At 42.6% G+C, this 27,928-nt stretch overlaps 1 protein-coding gene across 1 annotated transcript; it reads left to right on the top strand.

The window, feature by feature from the left end:
• The first annotated feature begins 354 nt into the window (after positions 1-354).
• Positions 355-27,928, top strand: RAB3A (RAB3A, member RAS oncogene family). The gene is made up of 5 exons (XM_070943543.1): positions 355-411; positions 13,290-13,517; positions 17,589-17,707; positions 23,217-23,341; positions 25,679-27,928. Exons 2-5 carry the CDS (start codon positions 13,290-13,292, stop codon positions 25,867-25,869), a joined length of 663 nt encoding a protein of 220 aa, XP_070799644.1. The 5' UTR covers positions 355-411; the 3' UTR covers positions 25,870-27,928.

Here is a 27,928-nt window from a genome sequence, read left to right as displayed (position 1 = left end):
TGAAGGCTATTGCTTAACGCATTGTAAGCCGCCCTGGGTCTCTGGAGAAGGGCGGCATATAAATCAAATTAAAAAAAAAAAAAAAAAGGAAATCTCAAAGGCTTTAGCAACCCTTACTCAGAAGTCAAATCCCTCCGTGAGGTAAAAGATTACACAGCCTAATCAATCACCGACGTGTCGCCAATCCCCGAGACGACAACTCCTCGGGCCCGCCCCCAGGAAAACCAGAGGGGAAAAGGGGAGGGCCCTTTGCGAAGTCACGTTACACCCCCCCCTCATCTGCATATCCCCGCCCCCTTCGGAGCGCTGGTGACGTTGGCCAGGGATCTGCAGGCAGGTGCTATTGCCTCGCGCCACTGCCGCCGCCGCCGCTGCTGCATTTAGCTAGGAGATCAGAAGCGCGTTCACGGGGTGAGTGCGCTCCCGGTGCAATTCCCCCCCACCCCTCTCGTCTTTTATTTTTTTACCTATAAATCTTTTTCTAACCTAGATAGATGACCCCTTTCCTCTGGATTGCCTCTTTTTCATTCGGTTGGCATTGCTTTGAAACAGGGTGGCGCGACGGCTTGGGAGAAAGAGTGGGGTGGGGGGGCAGGTAGTTAACCTTCATTTGACACATGTATGACAGGTGGGGGGAGGGGTGCAGAAAATAAAGGGGGGAAGGATGCTGGGTTTATATAGGGGGCCGGGGGGAGGGGAGCGTCGTTCGATCGAAGGATCTATGGCGGTGGAAGGAATGTCGCTGATTATTTTCTTTTCTTTTTTTCCAAAGGGAAAGGTGGTGGTGTTTTTTTTAAATTAATAAATAAAATAAAATAGATGGCACTGGAATGAAACGGGAGATGGGCATTCATTCGTGGGCCTCGTCAGAGGAGGTTTCAGTGATGCAGATGGTAAACAGGAGGCTCGGGAAGAGAGAGAACGGAGGGGATGGGAAAGGAAGGAGGCAGCATCGCAGGTTGCAAAGGGAGCCAGTTCCGGCTCAAGTGCTGTTCCTCATTCGGCTGGGCCTTTCTTGCAAGAGATGGATTGGGCTGGGAGAGGTGGGGAGGGGAGGAGAAAAAGAGGGGGCATTTCGTAATAACAGCTCTTTCCCTCCAGGCAAAACAACTCTTTCCTTCCCCCCCCCCCCCAAGCTTTTCCAAAGGATCTTCAGGATGCAAATCTGTCAGCAAGATCAGCTTTATAATACTTGACTAGAGAGGTTCTTTTCCTTCCTTTGAACCCCTCCCCAAATGCCCCATGTAGTTTTGGGGATCAGCACTTTGGGAACTTCTCCTTTGAAGTGCCCCCCCTCCCTGCTATTGAGCAATTTAATTCCAAATCTGATTGAGAATGTGGGGAAGGGAAAGAAGGTTGCCATCTGGGATCTCTTGTCAAAGGGATCTACTACATTGTAGCTGGGGGAGGGGGGGAAGAAAAAAGCCTATGGTAGTACAATTGTGAAAATACAATTTGGTATCGGACATGATTAATGTCTTGTGGCTAACACATTTATCAGCTTTCCTGAGACTCAGCCTCTTGTATGCAATGCAGCATTAGGGGCTGCTTTTTCAGATCAAGACAGTGGGGGGAAGGGTGCATTATCGCTATGGTGTTTTTTTTTCATCCGAAGGAGAGCAACTTATCCTTGGCCAGGCTGCACTCAGCTATTCCTGCTAGCTTAACAAATCTTCCTAAATGTTCTACTGCCCATGGTTACAGTTGCCCATTAGCAAGAGCAAAACGCTGGTGTCTGTGTGTGATGTGTGTGTGTGTGTGTGTGTAGCCAGACAGACCGCTTTAAATATTCAATAACTGGGGAGCATTTGATTCAACATGAAAGCATTTGCAACTTGAGCATACCATGCAAGGCATTGCATGGACAGATAAGGCCGGGCCAAAGGATCCTTGCTGGATAGCATCGCGCTTGGATGTCCTGGCAAACCAGTGATTGATATTGAAAAGATTGAATAGCTTGACATTGGCCTGCTCTGCTTCCCCTTTACGTTGCCATAAGCTACGATGATGATAATTTGCTTAGACAGCCTTAAAACTGGTTTGGACTTTTATGAAATGGAGAGAAGAGTTAATTGCACTGGTGAAATGGAGCTTCCATGTTTGGAAACAGCCAGCAAAACATTTTGCCCAGGGGTAATTGGCAATAATTGGTAATATCCGGTATTGGATATGATGTTGGGCAGAAGACATTTATTTTATTTTATTTTATTTTATTTTTGAATTTGTATACCGCCCTTCTCCCTGAGGACTCAGGGCGGTGAACAGCCAAATAAAAACATCAAATACAAATATTAAAACACAGTTAAAAAATATATATAGATTTGGCCCCATTAATTAAAACGATAAACAAAACAAAACAATTAAAACCCTTAAAAGAAATTAAGCCAGCCCGGCTTGTTGAAAAAAGAAAGTTTTAAGGGCATTTGATTCGAATTAGCAGGATCTTACAGAATATGAATCAAGTATATTCCTGCATTAGGGCAGTCTTCTTCAAAACATTGGGTGCTGATCATGAATATAGGAGTTATCACTTTCATGTCTTGCATAACATTTTCCCCTCTGAGGCATATGCATGAAAGTGAGATGGAAGAGGTGGAGAGCCCATCTAAAACAAAATAACCGAGTTGGAAGGGACCTTGGAGGTCTTCTAGTCCAACCCCCTGTTCAAGTAGGAGACCCTATACCATTTCAGAAGTGGTTGTCCAATTTCTTCTTAAAAACCTCCAGTGCTGGAGCACCCACAACTTCTGGAGGCAAGCAGTTCCACTGGTTAATTTTTCCCATTGCCAGAAATTTTCACCTTAGTTCTAGGTTGGTTCTCTCCTTGAGTAGTTTCCATCCATTGCTTCTTGTCCTGCTTTCAGATCTTGATCTTATCCAGTAAGGCTCTTGGCCTAGATCTTAAGGAAGGAAGGAAATTAAGCGAGGGGATGTTAGCTGTAGACAGGTATTCCTATATATTAGGAAACCCATTTAGAAAATGTTACTCAGACATGATGCCATGATCTTCTCCCAGTTTCTGAAAGCCCAACTGATGAGCTAATATTATGTAAGCCAATTCATTTTGGGAATTATTAGCAACTAGAATTGATGACTGTTTACTACTTCCTGAATCACAGATAGCTATCCTTATGTAAGGCATGCTATCACTTTCCTTGTCTATGCTGTGAGCATTTCATGGCACAGAATATTACAATAGATGAGCTGCTGGCCTGATCTAGGGCTCTTCTTGTGTTTTTATGCTTTATGAGAGCTCCTAGAAGATCCCTTATTCAGTAGATAGGCCTGAAAACTGGAGCCAGATTCAGACTAATCAGTTTTCAAAGAAGACCCTGCAACTGTCATGTGAATTAGAACCATTGTTGTCAATTTGACATTTTGTTTAAAGTAGAAATGATATCTGAAAACCTTCTGAGATAGAGCTGGTACCAGATACCCAAGCAAATTCAAAAGGTGCTGATATTCTTCCATGTTGGAGAACCACGAGTTGCATATCTGCATTGGCCTATATGCTGTTTTCAGGATTCCCACCCATCTTGCTTGCTCATTACCACATAAGGAGGATCTTATATGTTCATGCAGCATATTTACATCAATTAGTGATTTGCTGGGTTTCTACAAGATACCCTATCATAAACGAAACCAAAAAAAAATGGCTTGATCCAAAATAGTAAAGTTGTCTTCAAATGCTGCAAAGGCCTTTGTGTTCAAGATGATTCCCCATTCAAATATTAACCAGAGCCAACCTTGCTTAGCTTTCTAAATCAACTAAGGTTTGCTAGGTCCTGTCACCTGCTAAAGCCCTTGCATAACATACTAAACCACACACACACACAAAATTAACCAACTTAGCACTATCTCAGTTTAGCATATTGTAGGAATGCATATGATAAATCTCGACTTGGTCTTGTGAAATATATTGATGAATACAACCAGAGGCAAATGTACATTGTTGAAGGTATCTCTTGGTGGCCAGAATTGGGGACATAAGCCTAGAAATTAGATAGCTGCATTCCTTTGCATTAGTCTTGGATTCTGTAAAAGGAGATGCCTATTCTGTTGAAAACAATGCAGCATGGACAGACAGCATCTGCATTTCAATTGCTTGTCTGATTGTGCACCAAAAGTTCTTCACATTTTAGGCATTCTGGTTTTCTTAGTGCTTGGAAGTTCTGGGGCAGGTACGTGGCAAGGCAGGTAAAATTGAATCAATCTTTTCTTTTGCGCTGTCTTTCGTTTTTACCCTCCAACTTTTTCATGCGTCTCGAGCACGTGTGCTGATGTCAAAGAGCAAAGGATTTATTATTATTATTATTTGGTTAACTAAAGTCATCTTTGGGTAGTGGGAGAGAAAATCAAGATGGCAGTCATGATGCATGTAAAAAAATTGTAAGATTTTGATTTCATGGTCATATCAACATCTGATTCTCTCCCCTCACAGATCAACCCATGCATGTGTGTGCATAACCATTGATTTAGAAACCATTCCAAGTTGGAATGAAAAAAGTGACTTGCATCCTAACACTATTGTAGCATCCTCCGGGTCATGTGATCAAAATTTGAGTGCTTGGCAACCAGCATGTATTTACAATGGTTGCAGCTTCCTGGCATCAAGTGGCTGCATTTGTGACCTTCCCAGCTGGCTTTCAACAAACTAAGTTAATGGGGGAAGCGGATTTGCTTAATAGTTAACACTTAACAGCCATGGAGATTTTGTTTAACAATCATGGCAAAATAACTCACTGGATGACAGCTTTGCTTAGCAACAGAATTTCCAGTCCCAATTGTGGTTGTAAATTGAGGATTATCTGTAATCACAGCCTATAAAAAGGTAGTTTTCCAACATAGGACATTGTGACTGGATTAACACATTACATTAAGCCATTATATGATTTGTTCAGCATGAACCCAATTGACTGTTGCTTTTTCTACAACCAAGTTAAGCATAACATGATTTAGCCCAATCTCTTACATTGAATCCAACCACGACCCATGTAATTTAGTATTTACTAATTGGCAACACAAGTTCTGTTGATTTTCAGTCCAAAAAGAATCTTAACCAGCTCCATTTGGAGAATGAATTCAGATATTATTATTTTTTTTTGCACCTCAGCATGTGCAGCGCCGTTGAGCAAAGGCTATTCTAAAAATAGTGATTCTAATACAATTCCTATCCTTATAAAGAAAGAGTGATTTAAACAGGACCATGTGAAGTTACCTAATGCAAGGTGAGATCTCACATTGGGACAAAGTCTTGGTTTATTAAATTAGCTTTTTGGTTATATCAGTTAGCCAAGTTTCATGAGTGGTGCGGTGGCCTAGATATAGGTGGAGCTCTCACCTCACAATCAGGAGGCTGTGAGTTCGATCCTGGGTAGAGGCAGATATTTCTCTCTCTGGGTACAATGGGATTATATCTGCTGAACAAAGCTCTGCATTGGCGATAGGAAGGGCATCTGGCCAGTTAACACTCAGCTCCATTCAGTTGCCCAGACTCTACCCCACAAGGGATTATGGGGTCGTTAAAAGAAAATGATGATGATGATGAGTTAGCCTAATTTCATCACAAGCTATGGTTTACAAACCTGAGTAGTCATGTTCATAGAACATGCTAAAATCAAAACAAATGTAATTATGAATTAGTACATTGTGTGAACCAAGTCACTGAATCAGATGGAGCAGATTTTTTCCCAGGCCTTACTTGGTGATGAAGCTTCTAATTCTTCCCGACTCTCCCTTCATATCCATTCTCTTTGTCTCCAAACCCATTGGCTAGTCTTTCTTTACTTATATTTTCTTTCCTTGTCTTTTTTGAGCCAGACTTAGCTTTCCCCTTGTCTTTCTTTCTATTAACTTTTAAAGATTTGGATGCAAAGCAGAACAAGGCTGCACCTGGTTTCCAGCATTTCTTCAGAGATACTGTAGGGAGAGAGGTCAAGAGTCATATTTTCTTAAGAGAGAGGGAGGAAAGATATGAGTAGTGGAAGCACTAAATTTGGAAATGCAATGAGTTTCTCATGAGCTGATTCAAATGAATTCTTCCCATTTGGTTCTTAGAAACAGCAGTAATAAATAGTGAATGTATGTCTATATGCCTTTGTCTGAGTATTGGTGAAAAATGATGAGTTATGTAGTCAAGGAATGAATCCCTGAGTAACTGCAACCCACTGATGGTTCATCCTTTTATATGCTAATATTCTTGCAAAGTATGTTTGATTTATTGGTCCTTTCTTTTGCATTGGTAGGTGATGTCTTTGGGACTTAGTATAGGTATTCCTTGATTTACAACCATAATGTCAATGTTCCAGAAAAACCCAACTCCAATTAAAAACTCTGAGACAAGCATTTTCTCAAAGTTCCATTTATTAGAGTAGGTATACTGGCACATCTGGGAAAACCCGAATCTGAGAGTTCCGGGTTTTCCTTCAGTAAATCAAAACCCCAAGTCCAGTCCCTGCACCCATCAGTCCGTCACATGGCCCAATCACCATCCATTCCAACCTGAGCCATCACTGCAACCACTCCTCCTCCAGATGCAGGAACACCATGACCTTGACTGAAGGGAAGAATGCTATTATGTCTAGCTACAATCACTCTACTGAATCCCTCCTCCTACTTTCCCAAGCGCAAGAAGTTGGCAGCGTGGAAGCATCTGGTGTTAATATAGCTTCCAAAGCCAGCACGTAATTGGAACCAAAATTCCCATCGTAAGTCTTTGCAGTCATAAAGAAAGTCATCACATGACCACACCCAATTTTTACAACCATTTTTTACCCCAGTCATTAAATGAATCCGGCTTCCCCAATTGACTTTGCTTGTCGGAAGCCACTTGGGAAGGTCACAAATCATGATCAAATGAGCGCAAAACTCTGCAATGATTGTAAATGCGAGTTGGTTGCCAAGTGCCCAAATTGTGATCATGTTGTGACTACAGGAGTGATGCAACAGTTGTAACTTCCAGCTCAGGTTATAAATCACTTTTTTTCCAAGGTCATCGTAATTTTAAACCATTGGTAAATGAATGGTCTCAAGTTGAGAACTACCTGCATCCATTAGAGCTAGGTAGAATCTCCATGTACTGAAGTAGTTTATCTATGATGTAAGAGAAAGAGCAATGACTTTGTCTTCATCTTGTAATTGAATGTTTCCCAAAATACTGCCCTGTTTTGAAACAGAATACTGGATTTGATGAACTTTTAGGCTGATGGCAGCAGAGCACTCATATTATTCTGGAAGAGTGTAACTCAAAACTTCATCAGTTCTGCCCTCCCCTTTTGCTAAAATTCCCTGTTGTCTAGGTGTTTTAATTCCCAAACCAGAATACAGACTCGGAATCAGATACTGTACAGTCAGGGATGGGTTCTACTTACCTTTACTACCGGTTTGCATTGTGTCTGTGCACGTGCGCTCTTTTGTGCATGCGCAGATCAACTTTCATGACATCCGGGTCAGTGAGCGGAGCCTCCCACCGGTTTTACTACCGGTTCTTACGAACCGGTCCGAACCAGAGGCAACCCACCTCTGTGTACAGTGCAATCTTTACTTCTTTTCTTGGAATAGCCTCAGCAAGATTTTATTTGGGAATTACTTCCAGCCAGATGAGCAAAAAATTGCAATCTTCTTTAATGCATAAGAATGCTTGCCAATTTGGTGTCCATTGGTAAAATGCTAGAATTCCAATTTCATAAAAAGTAGACCGTATAAGATTGGATTCAAGCCACCTTGAAATAACAGCTTTTTAGAAACAGAACATTCTCTGTGCATAATTTAGGAGCACTCTCTCTCCCGTTCTGCAGAAGTCAAAACTAAGCCTTCCTTTTCAAATGCTTTTAAAAAGCATCTAATGAAAAGTTATGCATGTATTCCCTGTGTGTTAATAGAGATCAACATACATAGCATCAGAGGTGTTCATAGGGTATGGTTAAAAAAAGTCAAAATGCTGGCCATAATGGTGCAATCCATCTTGTTTTTTTTATGTATGTCACACTGACCTTTTTAAATCATACCCTGAGTCACCCCTGCATTGCAATGGGTGTAACAAACAGAAAGAAAGAGAGGCCCGCATTGAAAAATTCACCACCAGATTAAAATTTAACAGTGAGCCAAGGTGACAGAAGAATCAATACATTTTTAATTTCCAAAAATCTTCCAATCCAATTATTTGACTCAGTTTTATATGTCACTAGTGACCAAGTAAAGATCAAAATGGTTGGCCAGCAATCTTAGGGCTGCTTTGATATAACTGAGCCTCCCACATTTTTTTCCCCTTTTGATGAAACAAGACAGAAAACGTATCTCTAAAATTCAATTTTGCATTGATCAATAGAACGCCCTGAGTTCTGAGCTCCTCTTTAATCTCATTTTCTTGTTATCCTTTTGGATTTGTCTTTTTCATTGCTGAACACCCAAAGCCAAGGATGAGGCATTCATCCTGGGAGCATCTGCTATAAAGAGCTCAGTGGGCAAAAACACAGCTGACTCAGAACCAAAATGGAGTCCGCTTTCCTGCTACCACCAAACATTGCTTAGCAGTTCCCTGCTGCACAAAACTGAGGTCTGTTTAGCTGTAGCTAAAACCCGTATTTGAGATTGGCCTCTAAGAAGATGTGAGAGGAATCCAGCTAAATCCTTCTTAGGCCCTAGGAATTATTTCAACCCCAACGTTTGCTTTGTGTAATGCAAGTAAACCACGAGCTGTTTAATTAGCTAAAACAGTGGTTTTTAACCTTTTCTTCACCGTGGACCCTCCTTAAATACCTTTTGTGACCACGGACCATGGCCACGGACCCCCAAGACTTAAGATGTAACTCATAACATTTTTTCAAGCCTTCGTGGACCCCCTGTGATGACATCACAGCCCCCTCCAGGGGATAAGAGGTTGAGCTAAAATATTGTATTGGGTGGTATGTCTGCTATGATGAAATTAGAAGGCAGGGCATATCTAGGATGCAGTATCTAAGAACAAGCGGTTTAAAGATTTTTTTTTTCTCCCCAAAGAACTGTGGGAAGTGTAGCCCTCTGAAATAATTGTTACCACTGTCACCAGACATGTAAGAAAAGTCTGTAGCTGAGTCAGAATGTACCCATTACATCTGGCATTCTGTATGCTACCATGCCCAATCAGATGTCCCCACACAAAACAAGCATTTAGCTTTTTTGGTGTTGTAACAAGGGCAAGAAGCTTACAACATTATGTTGGTGTTTTCGATTTTATATCTTTTTCTGTGAACAAGGCTGGAACGATTGCCCAGTGCTAAGAAAATTGCCAACTCTGTGGTCTCAGCTGCACAGATGAAACAGAAATAAAGTGCATTCAGTTTAATAATAGCAGCCAGCGTGCTTTTAAATAATGAATAAAACCAACACAATGCACTTTTAAATAATCTGTTCTATAAGCTTTCTGAAACAACAAAAAAAAAAAGTTGTTGATGCTCTGTGGAAATTTTTCCATTTATGTGGTTTGGTTGACCTCTCAGAGACAGGAGCTCCATAAAATAACTCTCTTACCCAAAAGGCACCGTTCCAAGATTGAATCTATGTCACCAACGGTGATGGCACCAATTAAGGAAAGCAATGCATCTTAACTGATTTAAGTATTAAGTTCCAGCTGATGAGCTGCATCGGTTTGAATAACTCATGGACCAAATGCTAATCCAATATCAATACGATTCAGCAGCAAAACTGGCTGATTATCTATGCCATGATTTTCATTCATCGTCTTCTTTTAACGACCCCATAATCCCACACGGGGTGGAGTCTGGATAACTGAATGGAGCTGAGTGTTTACAGGACAATATGGAGTTTTGCTCAGCAGATATGATCTCATTGTACCCAGAGAGAGAAATATCTGCCTCTACGTAAGATCAAACTCACAGCCTCCTGATTGTGAGGCGAGAGGCCACTCCCATGATTTTCATTATTTTCCTGAAAATTGGGGTTGGGGTGAGAGCAGGAGGTCTCTCAAAGACTGATCACTCACAACTCTAGTCTTAATCCTTGTGCACCTCCCAAAGCAGCCTGAAACCAGCTCTCCAGAGCCTTGCCATTTTGCCATCGAAATTCATCACTGTGGTTTTTTCCCCCTTTGGGGCACTTGGGGGCGGAGGAGGAGGGTGGAAATAGGAACTATAGGCTTTCCAGGGTGGATAAAAATCAATGATTATTTTTATCGAATTTATTTTAATAAAAAACTTTTGGGGTAAAAATCTATCGTAAGATAGTTTTCTATTTAAGATACATAAATAATTTAGTTTATTCAGCATGAAATGGAGCTTAGTTATGTAGCACAAGGCTGTATATTCTGCAACACTGGGACTATCGGTGAGTCAACAGCGGGTCAAAGGAGTAGCAGAGATGATAGTTGCTCTTTAAAAATTATGATTTAAATCGAGTTGATTTAAATCAAGTCTTTTTACTAGTGATTTAAATCATGATTTAAATCATGATTTAAATCGACTCGATTTAAATCAAATCCACCCTGAGGCTTTCCAATCAGGGAGCTGAGTTGCAACCTTGATTGCTGGAAAGTTGCTGGCCATAGTGCTAAAATGATTGTCCTTGATGGATTGGGGAATAATCGAGACAGCTTTCCCTTTTTAAAAGAGAATTATTCTTTGAAAGGTAAGATAATTGATGTCCAAAGAAAAGGTGGATGCAAGTCTTCTCTATATTTTAGAGAGTGCTTTGGGGGTGTAGCATGCTTTTGAGACTGGTGCAAAATGAAGGACTAGGCAAATCATCTCCAAGTGAAATGGGGAAACAAATTATTTATCCCATAGAGATAATACGTCCAGTTAGCTTAATTGCCTCTTCAGTCTGCATTCTCAAGCCAAATGTTTATATATGTCACAAAGATTAATTCATAAAACAGTATATGAAATATTTTTATCCTGTAAGATCCGGGCCCCTAAGATAGCTTGCAGATACACAATAAGAAAAAAGTAAACAAAAATCTCAAATGCAAATTATATTATGATATAATATTAAAAAATTCCTTATTCACCTCAATGTTTCCACCCTGATTTCTGTTCCTTGATTAAACTGCGATGGAGCCTCATTAAAATTTAATTTATTTATATATTTCCCTCAGAGGTGGGATTGGAGTTGCCTATATAGGTTTTCTCCATCCTGTACTATCAGTTATATTTTCAGATCAATTTTAGTTGGATAGCATGTTTCCCTGAAAAGAAGACCTTGTCTTATATTTTTTTGAAACCCAAAATAAGCACTTAGCCTTATTTTCGGGGAGGTCTTATTATTTTGGGGCGTGTGGAGCAAGACAGGGATCCTCTTGCCTGATTTCCAGTTCTGTCTCCCTAACCCTAACCAGAGGAAATGGCGGGGACCAGCTGTGCATGCGGTTAAATATTTTCAGGGAGGGCTTATTTTTTGGGGAGGGTTTATTTTCGGGAGAGGGCTTATTATCCAGGGAGGGCTTATTTTCAAGGAAACATGGTAGATTAATCTGGGCTTTCTTCTATAACTTGCTTAGGATCTATCCCAAAGACCAGGACATCTTTTCAGAGGTGTAGACAGCTTCCAGAAATCCCCAGCAACATGGTTATTGATGTGGATTCTAGGAATTGCAATCCCCAGTTCTGGAAGTAGCTCATATTTGGGAAACTTGATTTATAATATAAATGTGCTTATATATTTGCCCTTGGTGGTACACTGTATATATTGTGGGATAGGAAAATATAAGTTGTGTATGTATATACAGTATGACATGACATACTGTACAGCTTACTAAAGCTAGCTAGGCCTGGTTCTAGAACAGTGTTTCTCAAACTTTGCAACTTTAAGATGCGTGTATTTTAGAATTCTGGGAGTTGAAGTCTACACATTTTAATGTTGCCAAGATTGAGAAGCTCTGGTCTACACCATAATTATATGAGAAATTACTGTGGTCTCTGGTAGAATATGGGGTATAAATCTAATAACTATTTGGTTGGATATCGTGACAAAACCAAGGGAAAATGGTGGAAGCAGCCTTTTTAAAAAAAATATAAAGTCTGAATTTATAAACATCTACAGTGTGTTGTGAACTAGTTATCTGAACTCAATTGAACTTGATTCTTGATTCCAAGGAGCCATAACATACCACGGAGTTGTATTGTATGTTGTGCTATGTGCAAAATAATGCAAAATTATAAAAGAAAGACTCTTTAATAAATCAAATTGCAATAAACTGTTTAGTAAATGAAAAACGAAACCACTTTATTAACAGTTCGTAATAGAGAAGATCTGCCTAATTTGTTAGTGTATCCTATTTGTAAACTTCCATAAGGATTATAAAATGTTACACTTTTGATTAAAAGTGTCAAAATATACCAGAAGGTGAGGGTGTCATTGCAATCCAACCTCTCTGCTTTGGCTTGAATCATAATGCCTCAACTGCCATATTTTGATCCCTGTCCCATATACCACTAAAATATATACGGGTAGTCTTTGACTTACAACCATTCATTTAGCAACCGTTTGAAGTTACACTGGTCCTTAAATTACAACGGTTGCAGCATCCCCACAGTGACATGATCAAAATTTGGTCACTTGGCAAACAGCACGTATTTAGAATGGTTGCAGTGTCCCAGAGTCATGTGTTCCATTGCAACCTTCTTCACTGGTTTCCAACAAGGTCAATAGGGGAAGCTGGATTCACTTAATGACCAGATGATTCATTTAAAACTGCAATGATTCACTTAACAACCATGGCAAAAAAGGTGTTCAAATCAGACACAACTCACTTAACAACCACAATGGATATTCCAGTCCCAATTTTAGTTGTAAGTCGAGGACTATCTGTTATTCATTTTTAGCTCAGTTTACGTTACAGTATTAAATATGCCTGTATGTGTAAAATAACAAGATAAATAAATAACATCGTTGAATGTGGATGATACTTATCAAAAAATACTTTAAGAAAATTAGCAGGGATTTTTCTTTTAAATGTTTTTAAAAGTCTGTGATGGGCTAAAGTTCAGCCAGATTCTGTAAAATAGCTTGGGAAATAACTTGGGAAGAAAATAGCCTTAAAGGGTCTTGGGCAGGGGTGGGCAACTGTGGCCCTTTTACAACCTGTGGACTTCAACTCCCAGAAGCTTGGCTGTCTCAGGAATTCTGGGAGTTGAAGTCCACAGGTTGTAAAAGGGCCACAGTTGCCCACCCCTGGTCTTGGGGATCTGTCATTAATCTTAAAGGATCAGAGGGTGTGGTTTTCTGCTGAAGTTGCAAATTGGGTGGTGTTTTTGTGCTCCATCCTTTTCCTACACCCTCCTCCAACTCTTCCCCAGATGGCTTCTGCAACAGACCCTCGCTATGGCCAGAAGGAATCCTCAGACCAGAACTTTGACTACATGTTCAAGATCCTGATCATTGGCAATAGCAGTGTTGGGAAGACTTCCTTCCTCTTCCGGTACGCCGATGACTCCTTCACTCCGGCTTTTGTCAGCACCGTTGGCATCGACTTCAAAGTGAAAACCATCTATCGCAATGACAAGCGCATTAAACTGCAGATCTGGGTAAGGAGGCAAGGGGAAGCTGTCCTGCCTTGTAGCGGTGTTTCTCATCCCCTAGCAACTTTAAGACATGTGGACTTCCAACTCCTGGATTCCCCATGCTGGTTGCGGAAATCTGGGAGTTTAGGCCCTCATGTCTTAAGGATGAGAAAAACTGCCTTGCAGGATTGCTTGCAAGCGTTACCAAAATAATTGCTTTCTGAGAGAAAATATACTGCCAGCAGAAGGATCGGGGTCCCTGGCATGGCTGGGAAAGAGCTTGAAGAAGTCAGAGACCCTGCCAGCTGAATTGAACAATATAAATATAATTGGAGTAGTGCTCTGTTTTTGTGCAAAGAAGTGTCAGCCCTTCCATGTAAAGCAGATAAGAAACATGATCACATAAGATGGAAGGTGCACTTGCAGGAGGAGAGGACTTAGTCCACTCAGAGCTTTCCCAGAAAGAAAAACATAGATCAAGAGACCGAGCAGTCCTGAGCTGGATGGAACGGAGATAAGTGGTACAGGGTAACCATATCCTAGAATCTCTCAGGATAAAGAGCCGTGTTGGTGCAGTGGTTAGAATGCAGTATTGCAGGCTAATTCAATTCTCACCGACTCAAGGTTGACTCAACCTTCCATCCTTCCAAGGTCAATTGTCACCAGCTCCGGGTTGTCTCAGCCTTCCATCCTTCCAGGGTTGGTAAAATGAGGACCCAGATTTTTAGAGGCAATATGCTGACTCTGTAAACCACTTAGAGAGGGCTGTAAAAGCACTGTGAAGTGGTATATAAGTCTAAGTGTTATTGTTATTGCTATTGCTATCTAGTAGTTGAGAAATTTATAGCTTTAGTTTAGCAAGATTCTGTCTATTAGGTGTAAGCAATAAAGGATTGGACTTGGTTGGCTCTCACTGTCTTGTCTTTGGGCTTGGGCCTGACACCAGAGGAGCTAATTCTACTTTATTGTAAGGCTTCATTAATAGAATCTTCCAATGCTGAAAATACAAATCTCTTTTTAAGCCTGATCAATTAGGACAGGTCCTTCCTAAGTTTCTTCCTCTTACAAGTATCGTATTTTTCAGAGTATAAGACGCACATTAGTTTTTTGGGAGGAAAACAAGAAAAAAAAATTCTGCCTCTGCCTACCAGCATCCATCGGTATTCATCTGGCTAGTGTCCTTGAAGCAAATAGCCTAGTCAGCTTCAGCACATGAGCAGCTGATTGGTGGTTGGATCGGAATACCACTAATCAGCTGTTCCAGGCTGCAGTAATCACCACAGCCCATCGACGCCTCCGCGTGTCACGTTTTCGGCTTCTGCGCATTGCGTTTTCAGCTGGTTCCAGGCAGTGGGGATTGGGGGGGGGAATTGCACGGAGGCCGAAAATGCAACACGTGGAGGTGGCAATCAGAGGTGATGGGCTCTGGTGATCCCCACGGCCTGGAATGGGTCTAAAATGGAGTGTGCAGAGGCTGAAAACGCAACGCACAGAGGCTGAAAATGGCCAAAGGGTGGGGGCCGACAGGTGGGCGGGGCTTCGGCAACATTCGGTGTATAAGATGCACAGACATTTCCACCCACTTTTGGGGTGGGGGAGTGCGTCTTATACTCTGAAAAATACGGTAACTGCAGCTTCCTCCCCCTCCTATCTGATCAGTATCTCTTTCCCTCCAGGTCATTCCTACATAACCATTACATTAAGGTTCATGTTAAATAATATTGGTTTTTCTTTCAATGCTGTTACAAGGATTACAAAAAAACTCTGAAAATTTTGAGTCCATCAGAATTGGATGGCTAATAAATTTAAATAATTGTTTTTTAAAAAAGCATCTTTTTTGGAAAACAAAAGTGTACTTTGGCCATGAAGACATTTGATAAATGTCTCCTCATTATAAAATCAGTTTATTATGAAGCCAAAGTACAATTTCTTATAAGGTACAACAAAGTGCTGTTTTTTTTGAAAATAGGACTAATTTACTGAAGTGTTTCTAGAATAGCTGTAGTGATCCATGAGGTGCATATAGGCACCCAGCTTCTTTTTTTCAGCCTCAAGTAGGGCCAATATTTGGCAGCAAAACCATTACATTTTTGAAATTCAATTTCCCCTTTTTTTAATGAAAACAAATAAAGTACCGTATTTTTCGCACTATTAAGATGCACTTTCCCCCCCAAAAAAGTGGGTGGAAATGTCTGTGCATCTTATAGAGCGAATATTGCAGCGGGGGGGGGGAAGGAGGTTTGTGCGCCGGGCAACGCTGGAGCCTTCGCTACTGAGCAGCTAATCAGTGGCTGGATTGGCCTCTCGGAATACTGCCACTGGTGATCAGTGGCGGCGAACAGTGGCGAGTGGCAGCAGTCCCCGCCACCTAGCACAGCTGATCAGCAGTATTCCAGGAGGCCGATCCAACTGCCAATCAGCTGCTCGACAGCGAAGGCTCCAGTGTTCCCCGCCAGCAGCAGCAGCTCAGCTCAGTTGACCGGTGGTGGGCGCAACAGAGCGGAGCCCTGACGAGCCACATGCTGGGGCTGCGATAACGTGCTGAAGCTGACCAGGCTGTTTGCTGTTTGCTTCAAGGACGCTAACCAGATGAATACTAGATGGATTCAGGGAGGCGGAGGCAGAATTTTTTCTTCTTGTTTTCCTCCTCTAAAGCTAATGTGCATCTTATGGTCCGGTGCGTCTTATAGTGCAAAAAATACGGTATATTCCACTTCTAAAAGGCACACATTTTTCTCTTTTAAGTAATAAAATCTTCCCAAACTCTCCTAATGTGGAATGGAAATTTTGATATTACCACTCTGCATGACATCACTGGCAATCAGTAAACTCTGCTGTAGCCTTAGAAGGTGAAGCTTAAAATAAATCCAACCCCAGTCACAGATTGTCCATCAGGGAGGGAGGGAGAGAGAGAAAGAGGGAGAGGGAGAAGGAGAGGGAGAGAGAGACAGAGAAAGAGAGAGAGAGAGAGAGAGAGAGAGAGAGAGAGAGAGAGAAACACAAAGGCTAGCAATGTTAAAGCCTAAAATGCTTGAGTTTTAATTACCATCACAAGAAATACTCCTCATATAATAACCAGAGGTGGTATTCAGCTGATTCATACTGGTTCAGGCAAACCAGTAGCGGAGATCGCGGGTAGGCCTGTCCACCTGCCCCAATTCTATGCCGTCCTATTTAGGCACAGTTTTGAGGCTGGGAGCATGCGCGGAAGGTGGCTAACCAGTAGCAACAAAATGTGAAACCACCACTGATAATAATTGACCGTAATTAGGGGAAAACCTTTAGAGTAGGGTTCCCCAACCTTGGCAATTTCCGGGTATGTGGATTTTAACTCCCAGAATTGCACAGCTGTAACTGAGAATTCTGGGAGTTGAAATCCCCTCACCTTCCATTTGCCAAGATTGTTCTGCCCCAGCTACGGACCCCAAAGAACACAGCACACACAAAGTCTGTACAAACCTTAGTTTACTAAATTAAATCAGTCCTTTTCAAATAAAGGCTGTTAATTAATTTTCTTAACAGCCTACAAGAATCCAAAGAATAAATAATCGCAATCTTACTATGGTTGGCAGAAAGCCCAGAAGCAATTTGCAGGAAACTGATAAGAGAACTAAGATCAGGACGCGAAGGAGAGTGAATGAAGTTGTTTCCTGCAAATTGCCTCAGTCATGTCCTTCCTTAAATAGGCTAAGGGAGTGGCCAATTAGCCCCAAGCCTTACTCTTGAGGAGACCTTCTCCTGAGGAACCACTCTTGCCTTTTGGCAGCTCTGCATGCCCGTGCATCGAGAAGAGGCATCTCCTCTTCTTCCTCTTCACTTATGGGAGCTTCTGGAGGTTCTGAAGACCCTGGCTGAATCCCCGCCTCTGACACCACATCTTCTCCAGCCTCCTCATTGTCTGACTCAAGTGCCAGCTGCACAGGCTGCAGGTGCACAGCACCACACCAGCCTCCTCGCTGTTGGAATCAGCTACTAGCTGCACAGGCCACTGACGGGCCACAACAAAGATTGGGAAACATTGATGTAGAGTATGGCAATTCCATAGGATAAATGCTATAAAAAAGTACATCAAAATCATTCTTGTGTTTTTCTTAGGATACAGCAGGGCAGGAACGATACCGAACTATCACCACTGCCTACTATCGAGGGGCAATGGGTTTCATTTTGATGTATGACATCACCAATGAAGAGTCCTTCAATGCTGTTCAAGACTGGTGAGTTAAAGTTTTTAATAACTAGCTTTAATTAATTCTGAAACTTGTAATAATTTTAATATTCAAATGTTCCCCAAGGATTCTTTTAAACAAATGCAGCTGACATTTGAACAAGCCATGGATCAAATTGACATCATTAGTATGTCTACTTATCCCTTTATATGCAAGCACCAAAAAGTTTATTTTTATTTGTAGGCCACCTTTTATTATTTTTACTTAATTATTTTATTATAATATTAATTATTATATTATTTTAATATTATGTTGCAAGTAACAGTGAGCATATCCAACACACTTTCCTTCTGGACTTTGTGCAGTATCTGTATGACAAAATCGCTCAAATTCGGGAAGACTTGGACTCTGACTGGGTAGATTCGGGAGGGGTGATAGAGGCAGGTCTTGGGAATGTTTTATGGGAGGAGTTTGACTCTGTGACTCCCAAAGACTTGGACAGGATTCTGGGTAGACTTAGCGCAGCCACATGTTTATTGGACCCGTGTCCCTCCTGGTTGGTGCTGGCTTCTCGGGAGGTTACACGAGGCTGACTCCAGGGGATTATTAATGCTTCATTGAGTGAAGGTGACTTTCCCGCCGCCTTGAAAGAGGCGGTGGTGAGGCCTCTCCTTAAGAAGCCTTCTCTGGACCCGGCAGCGTTAGTAAATTATAGTCCAGTCTCCAACCTCCGCTTTGTGGCGAAGGTTGTTGAGAGTGTGGTGGCGCGACAGCTTCCCCAGTACCTGGATGAAACGGTTTATTTAGATCCATTCCAGTCGGGTTTCAGACCTGGGTACACCATGGAAACGGCATTGGTCGCGTTGGTTGATGATCTCTGGAGGGCTCCAGACGGGTTGTTCTTCTGTCCTGGTCCTATTAGACCTCTCAGCGGCTTTTGATACCATCGACCATGGTATCATGCTGCGCTGGTTGGAAGAGTTGGGGGTGGGGGGCACCGTGTTGCAGTGTTTCTCTTCCTTTCTCTCCGACCGGTTGCAGGCTGTGTTGGCAGGGGGGCAGAGGTCGACCCCGAGGCGCCTGGTGTGCGGAGTGCCACAAGGGTGGGTCCTCTCGCCCCTTCTGTTCAACATTTATGTGAAGCTGCTGGGCGAGATCATCTGTGGTTTCGGGGTGAAGTACCACCAGTACGCTGATGACACTCAGCTGTACATCTCCACTCCGGGCCACCCCAATTATGCCCTTGAAGTGGTGTCCCAGTCCCTGGAGGCTGTGCGGATCTGGATGGGGAGAAACAGACTCAGGCTCAACTCGTCCAAGACCGAGTGGCTGTGGTTTCCAGCGTCCTGATATAGCCAGTTGGTGCCATCATTGACTATTGGGGGGGCAAGTCGTTGGCCCCCACGGAGAGGGCTCGCAACTTGGGTGTCCTCCTGGATACACGGCTCTCTTTAGAAGAGCATCTGACGGCTGTGGCCAGGAGGACTTTTTATCAGGTTCACCTGATTCTCCAGTTGCGTCCCTTTCTGGATCAGGACTCCTTATGCACAGTCACTCATGCCCTCGTCACTTCCCACCTGGACTACTGTAATGCTCTCTTCATGGGGCTCCCCTTGAGGAGCACCCGGAGGCTTCAACTGGTTCAGAATGCGGCCGTGTGGGTGGTTATGGGAGCGACATGGCGCTCCCATGTAACACCTCTCCTGCGCGAGTTGCACTGTGCTTCAAGGTATTGGTTACCACCTTTAGAGCACTCCATGGCTTAGGACCTGGGTACCTACGAGACCGCCTTCTGCCACCGGTAGCCTCTCACCAGCCAGTATGCTCCCACAGAGAGGGGCTCCTCAGGGTGCCGTCAGTCAAACAGTGTCAACTGGTTGCCCCCAGGGGGAGAGCCTTCTCTGTGGGGGCACCTGCCCTTTGGAACAAGCTCCCCCTGGAGATACGGAGGATCCCGGATTTACGCACTTTCCGCCGTGCCCTCAAGACTTTTTTATTCCAACAGGCTGGGCTGGCCTAACTCTTTTTAATGGTTTAATTTTAATTTGCTTTTTAAAAAGGGGGTGTTTTAATTAGTATGGGCGAAATTTGTTTAATATGTTTTAAATTGTTTTTTAAATTTTATATTGTATGTGTTTTATCTTTGGCTGTTCACCACCCTGAGTCCTTCGGGAGAAGGGCGGTATATAAATCCAAATAAACCTTAAACCTTAAACCTTAAACCTTAAACCTTCTCCTATTTTCCCCACAACAACAACCGTGTGAAGTGGGTTGGACTGACAGAGAGGGACTGGCCCAGATTCACCCAACCAGCTTTCATGGCTAAGGCAGGACTAGAACTCACAATCTCCTGCTTTCTAGCCTGATGCCTTAACCCAAGGGTCTGCAACCTTAAGCACTCAAAAGAGCCATTCGGACCCATTTCCCACAGAAAAGAAAACACCGGGAGCCACAAAACCTGGGTGGGCGTGGCCAACTCAATGTCACTCACTTCCACCAGTCACATGACCACCACCCCTAGCCACGCCTACCCAGCCGGTCATTAGGGCAGAGAACCAGTTGTTAAAAAATACCGGGAACCACAAAAACCTTTTGACATATTTCTCTCTCCCCTCCCTCCCTCTCTCTCTCTCCCCCTCTCTCTGTATCTCTCTGCCCTGGCCATTTCTCCATCCCCTGCCGCCACCCTTACCTTCTCAGGCCAGGCAAGGAGTGACTGGGAGGGGAGGGTGAGGGGTGGGGCCAGCCAGTGGTGGGATAACCCGACAGGGAGCCACAGCAGAGGGTCCAAAGAGCCGCATGTGGCTCTGGAGCCACAGATTGCTGACCCCTGCCTTAACTACTAGTGGCTTTCTTTCTGAGTTACATCTTTCTGACTAAGTCTTGTGGTGACTTTTGCTCTTTATTCTTATGTAATTTAGGTAGGACAGAATAGAAGAATATAAAATGCCTTAATGCTCATTAGAGATAGTCTTTGTTTAGCAACTACAATTGGGACCACTGATTCAGTCATTAAGGGAAGTGGTTTCTAAGTGAAAAACCATGTGAACTGCAACTGTGCTTATGAGTTTCCTTAAATTTTCCTTTGCTTTTATAGTGGCAGAAGGCTATGACCCCAAACTGCCAGGTGAGCCCAAATGGTAGGGAAGGTTTCTGAAACTCAATTCGTGAGGAAGAGACTGGACATCTATTTGTCTGAAATGGTATAGGGCATGAGTGGCCAACTCAAGGTCCGGGGGCCAGATCAGGCCCATGGAGTGCTTAGATCTGGCCCACAGGGCCACCCTAGAAATAGTGAAGGATTGGGCCGCAGTGCTTCTGCCAGCGAAAATGGGCTCCCAACAGTAGTGGGTTGCTCCCGGTTTGGACCGGTTCTTTAGAACCCGTAGTAAAACTGGTGGGAGGCTCCGCCCACCAACTCCAACATCATCAAAACGCTTCTGCGCATGCACAGAAGAGCACACATGTGCGAAGCAAGCACACATGTGCGAAACAAGCACACGTGCGCAGCCCCGCTGCAAACCGGTAGTAAAGGTAAGTAGAACCCTCCCCTGGCTCCCAAGCTCCGTTTTCAGCTGCCACTATAGCCTCCTGCAACCCTCTGCCAGTGAAAGTGGAGCTTTGTTTTCACTGGCAGAGGGTTGCAAGAGGCTGTGGCAGCCGAAAACAGAGCTGCTTTTTTTTTTTAAATTTGATTTTATATGCCGCCCTTCTCCGGAGACTCAGGGTGGCTTACAATGCGCTAAGCAATAGCCTTCATTCTTTTGTATATTTATACAAAGTCAGCTTATTGCCCCCACAACTGGGTCCTCAAAATGGGCTTGAGAGCCCATTTTCGCTGGCAGAGCTTTCGGGCCCCCACAGGCACCCCTGACATGAGTGACGTTGAGCCGGCCACCTTGGCCACAAACACACACACACCCCGAGGTCAAACATGACCCTGATGCGGCCCTCAATGAAATCGAATTTGACACCCCTGGTATAGAGCCTCCTGCTTGAGCAGAGGGTTAGACTAGAAGACCTCTAAGGTCCTTTTCAACCCTGATGATGCGCTGGAAGCTAGCTAAAAGGATAAAACTTATAGCCCTTTTCCCCTACATCTCTGCTCTTTGGAATGCTTTCCCCAATGCTGGGATAATTAGCAAGATGATTAATATTTGTATTTACATTCATTGGCGAGGAAAGGGTTATAAGAAAATAAGCAGGCACACGCGATGAAAAGAATGCGCTAGCACTGGCTGTTTGCCTAATGCGCTGCATCTGTGTGAAGCCAAATGCTTAAGAGGCAATATTTATATATTTTCAGTGTGAAATTGATTAGGGGCCTTGTCAGTTAGAGGCAGCATTTGGAAGCCAGTCCAGAGTTCTACTCAATTAATTAAGGTCAGAGAGCTGAGCTTCTTAACTTGGGGTGAGTATTTTCTAGGGGAGTAATATGCTTCTGAAAGAAAGCAGCTCAGGAAGAGATATTGTATCTTGTTGATGCAAACTCTCCTTTCTGTGAGAGGGGAAAAACAGGCAAAAGATAATACTTATTAACTTACTGTAATGGTGAACAGGTGACTGAAAGATGCTTGACGGTCATACATGTGGGCATTGGTTGCAAAGTTACTTTTTCGTCACTGTCATACCTGCAAATTGAGCCGTGGTGGTGGTGACGCAGTGGTTACCATGCAGTATTATAGGCTAACTCGGCCCACAGCCAGGAGTTCAATCTTGACAGGGCTCAAGGTTGAATCACCTTTCCATCCTTCTGAGGTTGGTAAAATGAGGACCCAGATTGTTGGGGGCAATAAGCTGACATTTGTAAACCACTCAGAGAGTGCTGTAAAACACTGTGAAGCAATATATAAGTCTAAGTGCTGTTGCTATTGCAAAGAGCCTTGATAGTACAGTGGTCTAATGCACCCTGTTATTAACACAGCTGCCTGCAATTACTGCAGGTTCGAATCTCACCAAGGCTCAAGGTTGACTCAGCCTTCCATCCTTTCTAAGGTAGGTAAATTGAGGACCCAGTTTGTGGGGGCAATAAGCTGACTTTGTATAAATATATAAAAGGATGAAGGCTATTGCTTAGCGCATTGTAAGCCGCCCTGAGTCTCTGGAGAAGGGCGGCATATAAATCAAATTAAAAAAAAAATGATTTCTGTCCAAGGCAGTTGCTAAACAAGGTATTTTTATTGCGTTCCTGTTGATTGAGCAGGAGTTTCAGTAGTGTATCTTCATGATGAATCCCTAGGTAGAAGATACCTGTATGAGGTCCAACCAAATGACATAAAATTACATGTAGCTTATTTTTTTTAGACTTTCTTTGCTTCTTCCGTATCTTATTTTTATTGTGCCTCATGAAGGCTTCTCCAGAACTCTAAAATTTGCACACCCTTTTGTGACATTTTGTTGGATCCCAAATTCCCAATAAAACTCTTGCCTGACTATGGACATTTTCCACCTGGGTCAAACATGCTTGTGATTACTTTTATGAGTACAGCTGAAATATGCTCTTGTTTTTCCCTCCATGTTAAGAAGGACTGAGCTTGTCTTCCAATGTTTACTTCAGGTCGACTCAAATCAAAACCTACTCATGGGATAATGCCCAGGTACTGTTGGTGGGTAACAAGTGTGACATGGAAGATGAGAGGGTTGTGTCATCAGAGCGAGGACGTCAGCTTGCTGAGCACTTGGGTAAGTGAACAACAATTGAAATGATGTGTATTTGAGCTATAAAGATGAGATTGATAAATAATACAGAAGTGGAATTTCAAGTCTCCAGGCCTCAAGGAAAATTTTTTTCCTTGACAGAGTATTAGGGCTTTATATAGCTAGTGTGGATTAAATAAATTATGGAAAACAGATTGATATATGAGATACGTTTGCATAATATATGCACATTGTATAGAAAAAATGTAGATGGATAATCTTTTTGGAACCTTAGATAGGAAGCTGTTATTACATGGATTAGATCAGTAGTGGGTTTCAAAATTTTTTACTACCAGTTCTGTGGGTGTGGCTTGGTGGGCATGGCATGGCTTGGTGGGTGTGACTTGGTGGGCATGGCAGGGGAAGGAGCCTGTAAAATCTCCATTCCCACCCCACTCCAGGGGAAGGTTACTGCAAAATCCCCATTTCCTCCTGATCAGCTTGGGAGTTGGACTTGGGAGGCAGAGAATAGATGGGGACGGGGCCAGTCAGAATTTTTACTACCGGTTCTCCGAACTACTCAAAATTTCCGCTACCGGTTCTCCAGAACTGGTCAGAACCTGCTGAAACCCACCTCTGGATTAGATGCAGGTTCAGGATAAAAAAAAAGACATTTGTAACAACATCTGTCAATAGTTTCTAAGATTGGTTGCTGAGTTGTCTTTAAGAGGAGATTAGATAAATTAACAGAGGAAGTACAGGGAATAAATGGGATATCACCTAAAAGAGTTTTTGAAATTGTGTTTAAATTATTAGCTGATACTGTTGCTTTCAAAACCTGTTTGTGGCTGGATCCTTATTAGATATAAGATGCTGAACTTGATTAACCTACCTTGATGCTTTGGATTTCATAAAATATTTATAATAGAAGGGAGATATTTTAGGCCAGTAAATCCAACTCCCTCCTCTGTGCAAAAATTGAAGGTAGAATGTCGATGACAGAAGGCTGTCTAGGCACCATTTCAACACATTCACTGAAATGCTCACCATGTCTCTGATAAATGACTCTGCTGTTGTACTGCTCTTAACATTGGGTATTTTTCCAAACATTCAGCTAGCATCTTCCTTCATATAACATAAATGCATGTTAATCTTCCATCCTTTCTAAGGTAGGTAAATTGAGGACCCAGTTGTGGGGGCAATAAGCTGACTTTGTATAAATATACAAAAAGAATGAAGGCTATTGCTTAGCGCATTGTAAGCCGCCCTGAGTCTCCGGAGAAGGGCGGCATATAAATCAAATTAAAAAAAAAAAATCTGAATGACATCCTTTCGGGTACTTAAACAAGGCCATTACGACTGTCCATTCTCAAGGATAAACATTTCATGGTCCTTCAGTTACTCTTCACAGGACTTAATTTCTAGTCCTCTGATGTTCACTCCTTTCCTGAACCTCTTTCAGTTTCCCTGAATCCTTCTTAAATGTGGGGCCCATATTTTACAATACTTAACGTGATGGAACAATAACATTTCATGATTGAACATCTACACTATTATAGATTTAGCTTAAATTTGCACTTACGTTTTTGGCAGCTAAATTACCCTGCTTGTTCCTACTCAGTTTGCAATCCACTTCTATTCCAAGATTTTTTCACAGGTACAAGCCGGGTTTATTTCTCTATTTGATTTTTATTTTCCAGATGAACAACTTTGCATTAGTCTCTATTAAGTTTAATTTTTTCCCTTTCAACCCATGATGCTAACGTATCAAATTATTTTATTTCTGTCTTCCATTTATTCTGTCCTTTATTTATTGAATTTATATGCCACCCATCTCATTATCATGCTACTTAATTTTCCCACTCATTTGTGTCATCTGCAAATTAGATAATTATTTTTTCCTGCCCCTTCATCCTAATTATGAATTATAAATGATGAGTATAAAGCTTAGGACTGAAGCTTGGTTGTCTTATTAGACAGATCTCTCTGGTTCAATAAATCTGTAAGAATGCTCCAATGTGATTTTGAGTCATCTGTGTATTCAGCTTACTTTTAACAAGCTTGCTAATAAAAATGTTATGAGGTATTTTCTCAACGCTTTGCTGAAATTGAGCTATAGTATGTCTACATCATTCACCAAGTGTACTAACGAAGTTACTAAGTTGATAAAAAGGGTAAGGCTAGTTTGGCAAAACTTGTTCTTAACAAAATACACACTGACCTCTGATAAATCACTCCATTGTTTGCTGATGGATTTCTTATTTTTTTATACTCCTCTTAGAAATAATTGGTCCTTGATTTTCTTCGAGGCCTTTTGACTCGTTTCTCTTTCCTGTTCTTGCACATGCATTTTTTTGTATTTTGTCTTTTCCCTTCCTCCAGGATTTGAGTTCTTCGAGGCCAGCGCAAAGGACAACATTAACGTGAAGCAAACCTTTGAACGTTTGGTCGACATCATTTGCGAAAAGATGTCCGAATCACTGGATGCAGCTGATCCAGCTGTGACCGGTGCCAAGCAGGGCCCACAACTGACCGATCAACAAGCTCCTCCCCACCAGGATTGTGCCTGTTAAGAGACTTTGGTGTGGATGCCCTGACTTTACCTGTCCCACCCACCTTGCCTGCCTCATGTCTTGCAGTAACCAGAGCCCCTAGATTCTTGACAGTTTGTGCTCTCTGTCTTCCCTACTGCCACCAACACACACACACCATTTAGCTATCCCATTGCTTATCCTTTTGGGGTAGGTGGTCGAGACTCAAACCCAGAGCTTCTCCACCTCTCTGTGTGGGCCTTTGAATGCTTCAAAAGTTACTCCCTTTAATCTTTGGGTGGGTAGAAGCTCTATCTTCCTGTACGCCCCCCCTCCCCCCCCCCGGGGTCCAAGTTGATGAGCGTGAAAAAAGGGGGTAGGGGCAGCGCTGGAACTTTTAACTGTTCTTAGTGGGGTTTTATTTATTTATATATTTATAATGTTCCCATTGACACCTTTGAACATTCTTTCCCTCTCTCCTGCTTCGTAAGCGCCACGATCCCACTGCATTTTCCTGCACTCGGTATGGACAAAAATAGATGACGTCCCGAGATTCAAGGGGATCTGGCTGTGTCTTCACAGGAAGGAAAATATATCTGTCAGAAGCATCTGTCTCTTTCCTCCTGACCGCTGATCATGGGCTGTAGAGAAAAAATAATATTGTTCAGGCAAAATGAGCTATCTGGGAACTATCCCATTGCCAGCTCTGAATTGGGCTAGGTTTTTGTAATGCTGCGAAGTGAGATTAACCTCAATGCTCCCTCTTGTTTAGCTCCAGTTCGTGCCTGCTTCTTGCATGCTGTTTATCCTCTACCATGAAAGGAAATAATAGGTTTTAAGGTGAATACCTTTCTTCACAGAATGGCAGGAATTTCCAACTTAAAACAGTACTTCTTGTCACGCTGGATTCTAAGGCATTTCAATCGCTCTAAGTCTAGTTGAACTCGATCCCTTAGCAAGAAGAGGTTTGCATGGGTAGGTAGGTCCTTTTTCCATTCAGGTAGAAGAGGAAGAAGGCCTCCCTGTAATTAGAAGATGACCATATTTGGAGAAACGATAGAGTAGATCCTTTTGCTCCACCAGCAAGGAATTTGTAAGAGTGGGATTCCTCTGCTACTTGCAGCGGCCTAGTCTGCACCCAGATTTTCCAGCTTCTCTCTTTGAGAAAGACGGGGCTAAATTGGAACCAATGCTCACTGGCTGCTCATAGCATAGCAAAGAGCTGCCCTTTGGACGATGTGTAGCGAAGCTCGTCACCTGCCCGGTGTCACTGGAGGTGAAAGTAGATTGGAGACGTTCTGCTGCCATTCGGTTGCCCCGCAGAAGACGGTTCTCCCACTTTCACCTTGCCGAGTGTATAGATAACCTGCTTGCTCCTCTTCCCGTCTTCCTCGGTGTACAGAAAAAGAAAAAGAAAAAAAAAAAGAGCAATCTCTCCAGTTCCGTGTAAATAGAAGTAGCTGGTGATGTTATGTGTGTATGGACCTTTCATTGCTGTGTCGTGATTTGTGTCGTTGTTTTTAGTTTGTTATTTTTAAAATAAGTCACCCTACCTGACGGGTTTTCACAGAACTATTGTATTTATTTAAGAGGAGAAAGGCGGAGAGGCAGCTGGAAAACCCATTTTGGCTGATCTAAAAACCACACGGAGAAAGCCAGAGGGTTCTTTGTCATTTTGGAATGGTTTCTCCACTGCTTTCCTTTCCTAAACAGACCTGAGTTTGCAGGGGTTAAGTTGAATCTGATGTCAAACATTCCCCTCAGTCCAGCATCCTCTTTCCCTAGCACGGACTGGGGCAGGTTGGAGTTGAATTCTGTCAACAGCCACTGTTACCTTCCTCTTACCAGTACTCCTATTCCCCCTTCCCCATTGCTATCCTTAATTTATTTTTTTCAATGAAGCTCTATACGTTTGTTTTACAAATTCTTGGACACCATCTGCCCTCTCTCTTTCTCTCTCTCTCTCTCTCTCTTTTTTGAAGTTTACTTTAATGGAAAAAAATATGCTGTACTGTATTTAAAAAAACAAAACAAAACCTGTCAGAAGTGTCAAAATAAATAAATTCAGTTTCCTAAAATGAGCAAACAAAGATCACTGTAT

This window comes from Pituophis catenifer, unplaced genomic scaffold (assembly GCF_029215685.1).
Source record: "Pituophis catenifer annectens isolate HBS135680 unplaced genomic scaffold, rPitCat1.0.hap2 SCAF_1, whole genome shotgun sequence".
NCBI classification, from domain to species: domain Eukaryota; kingdom Metazoa; phylum Chordata; class Lepidosauria; order Squamata; family Colubridae; genus Pituophis; species Pituophis catenifer.
This window is presented reverse-complemented; position numbering and strand designations above follow the sequence as displayed.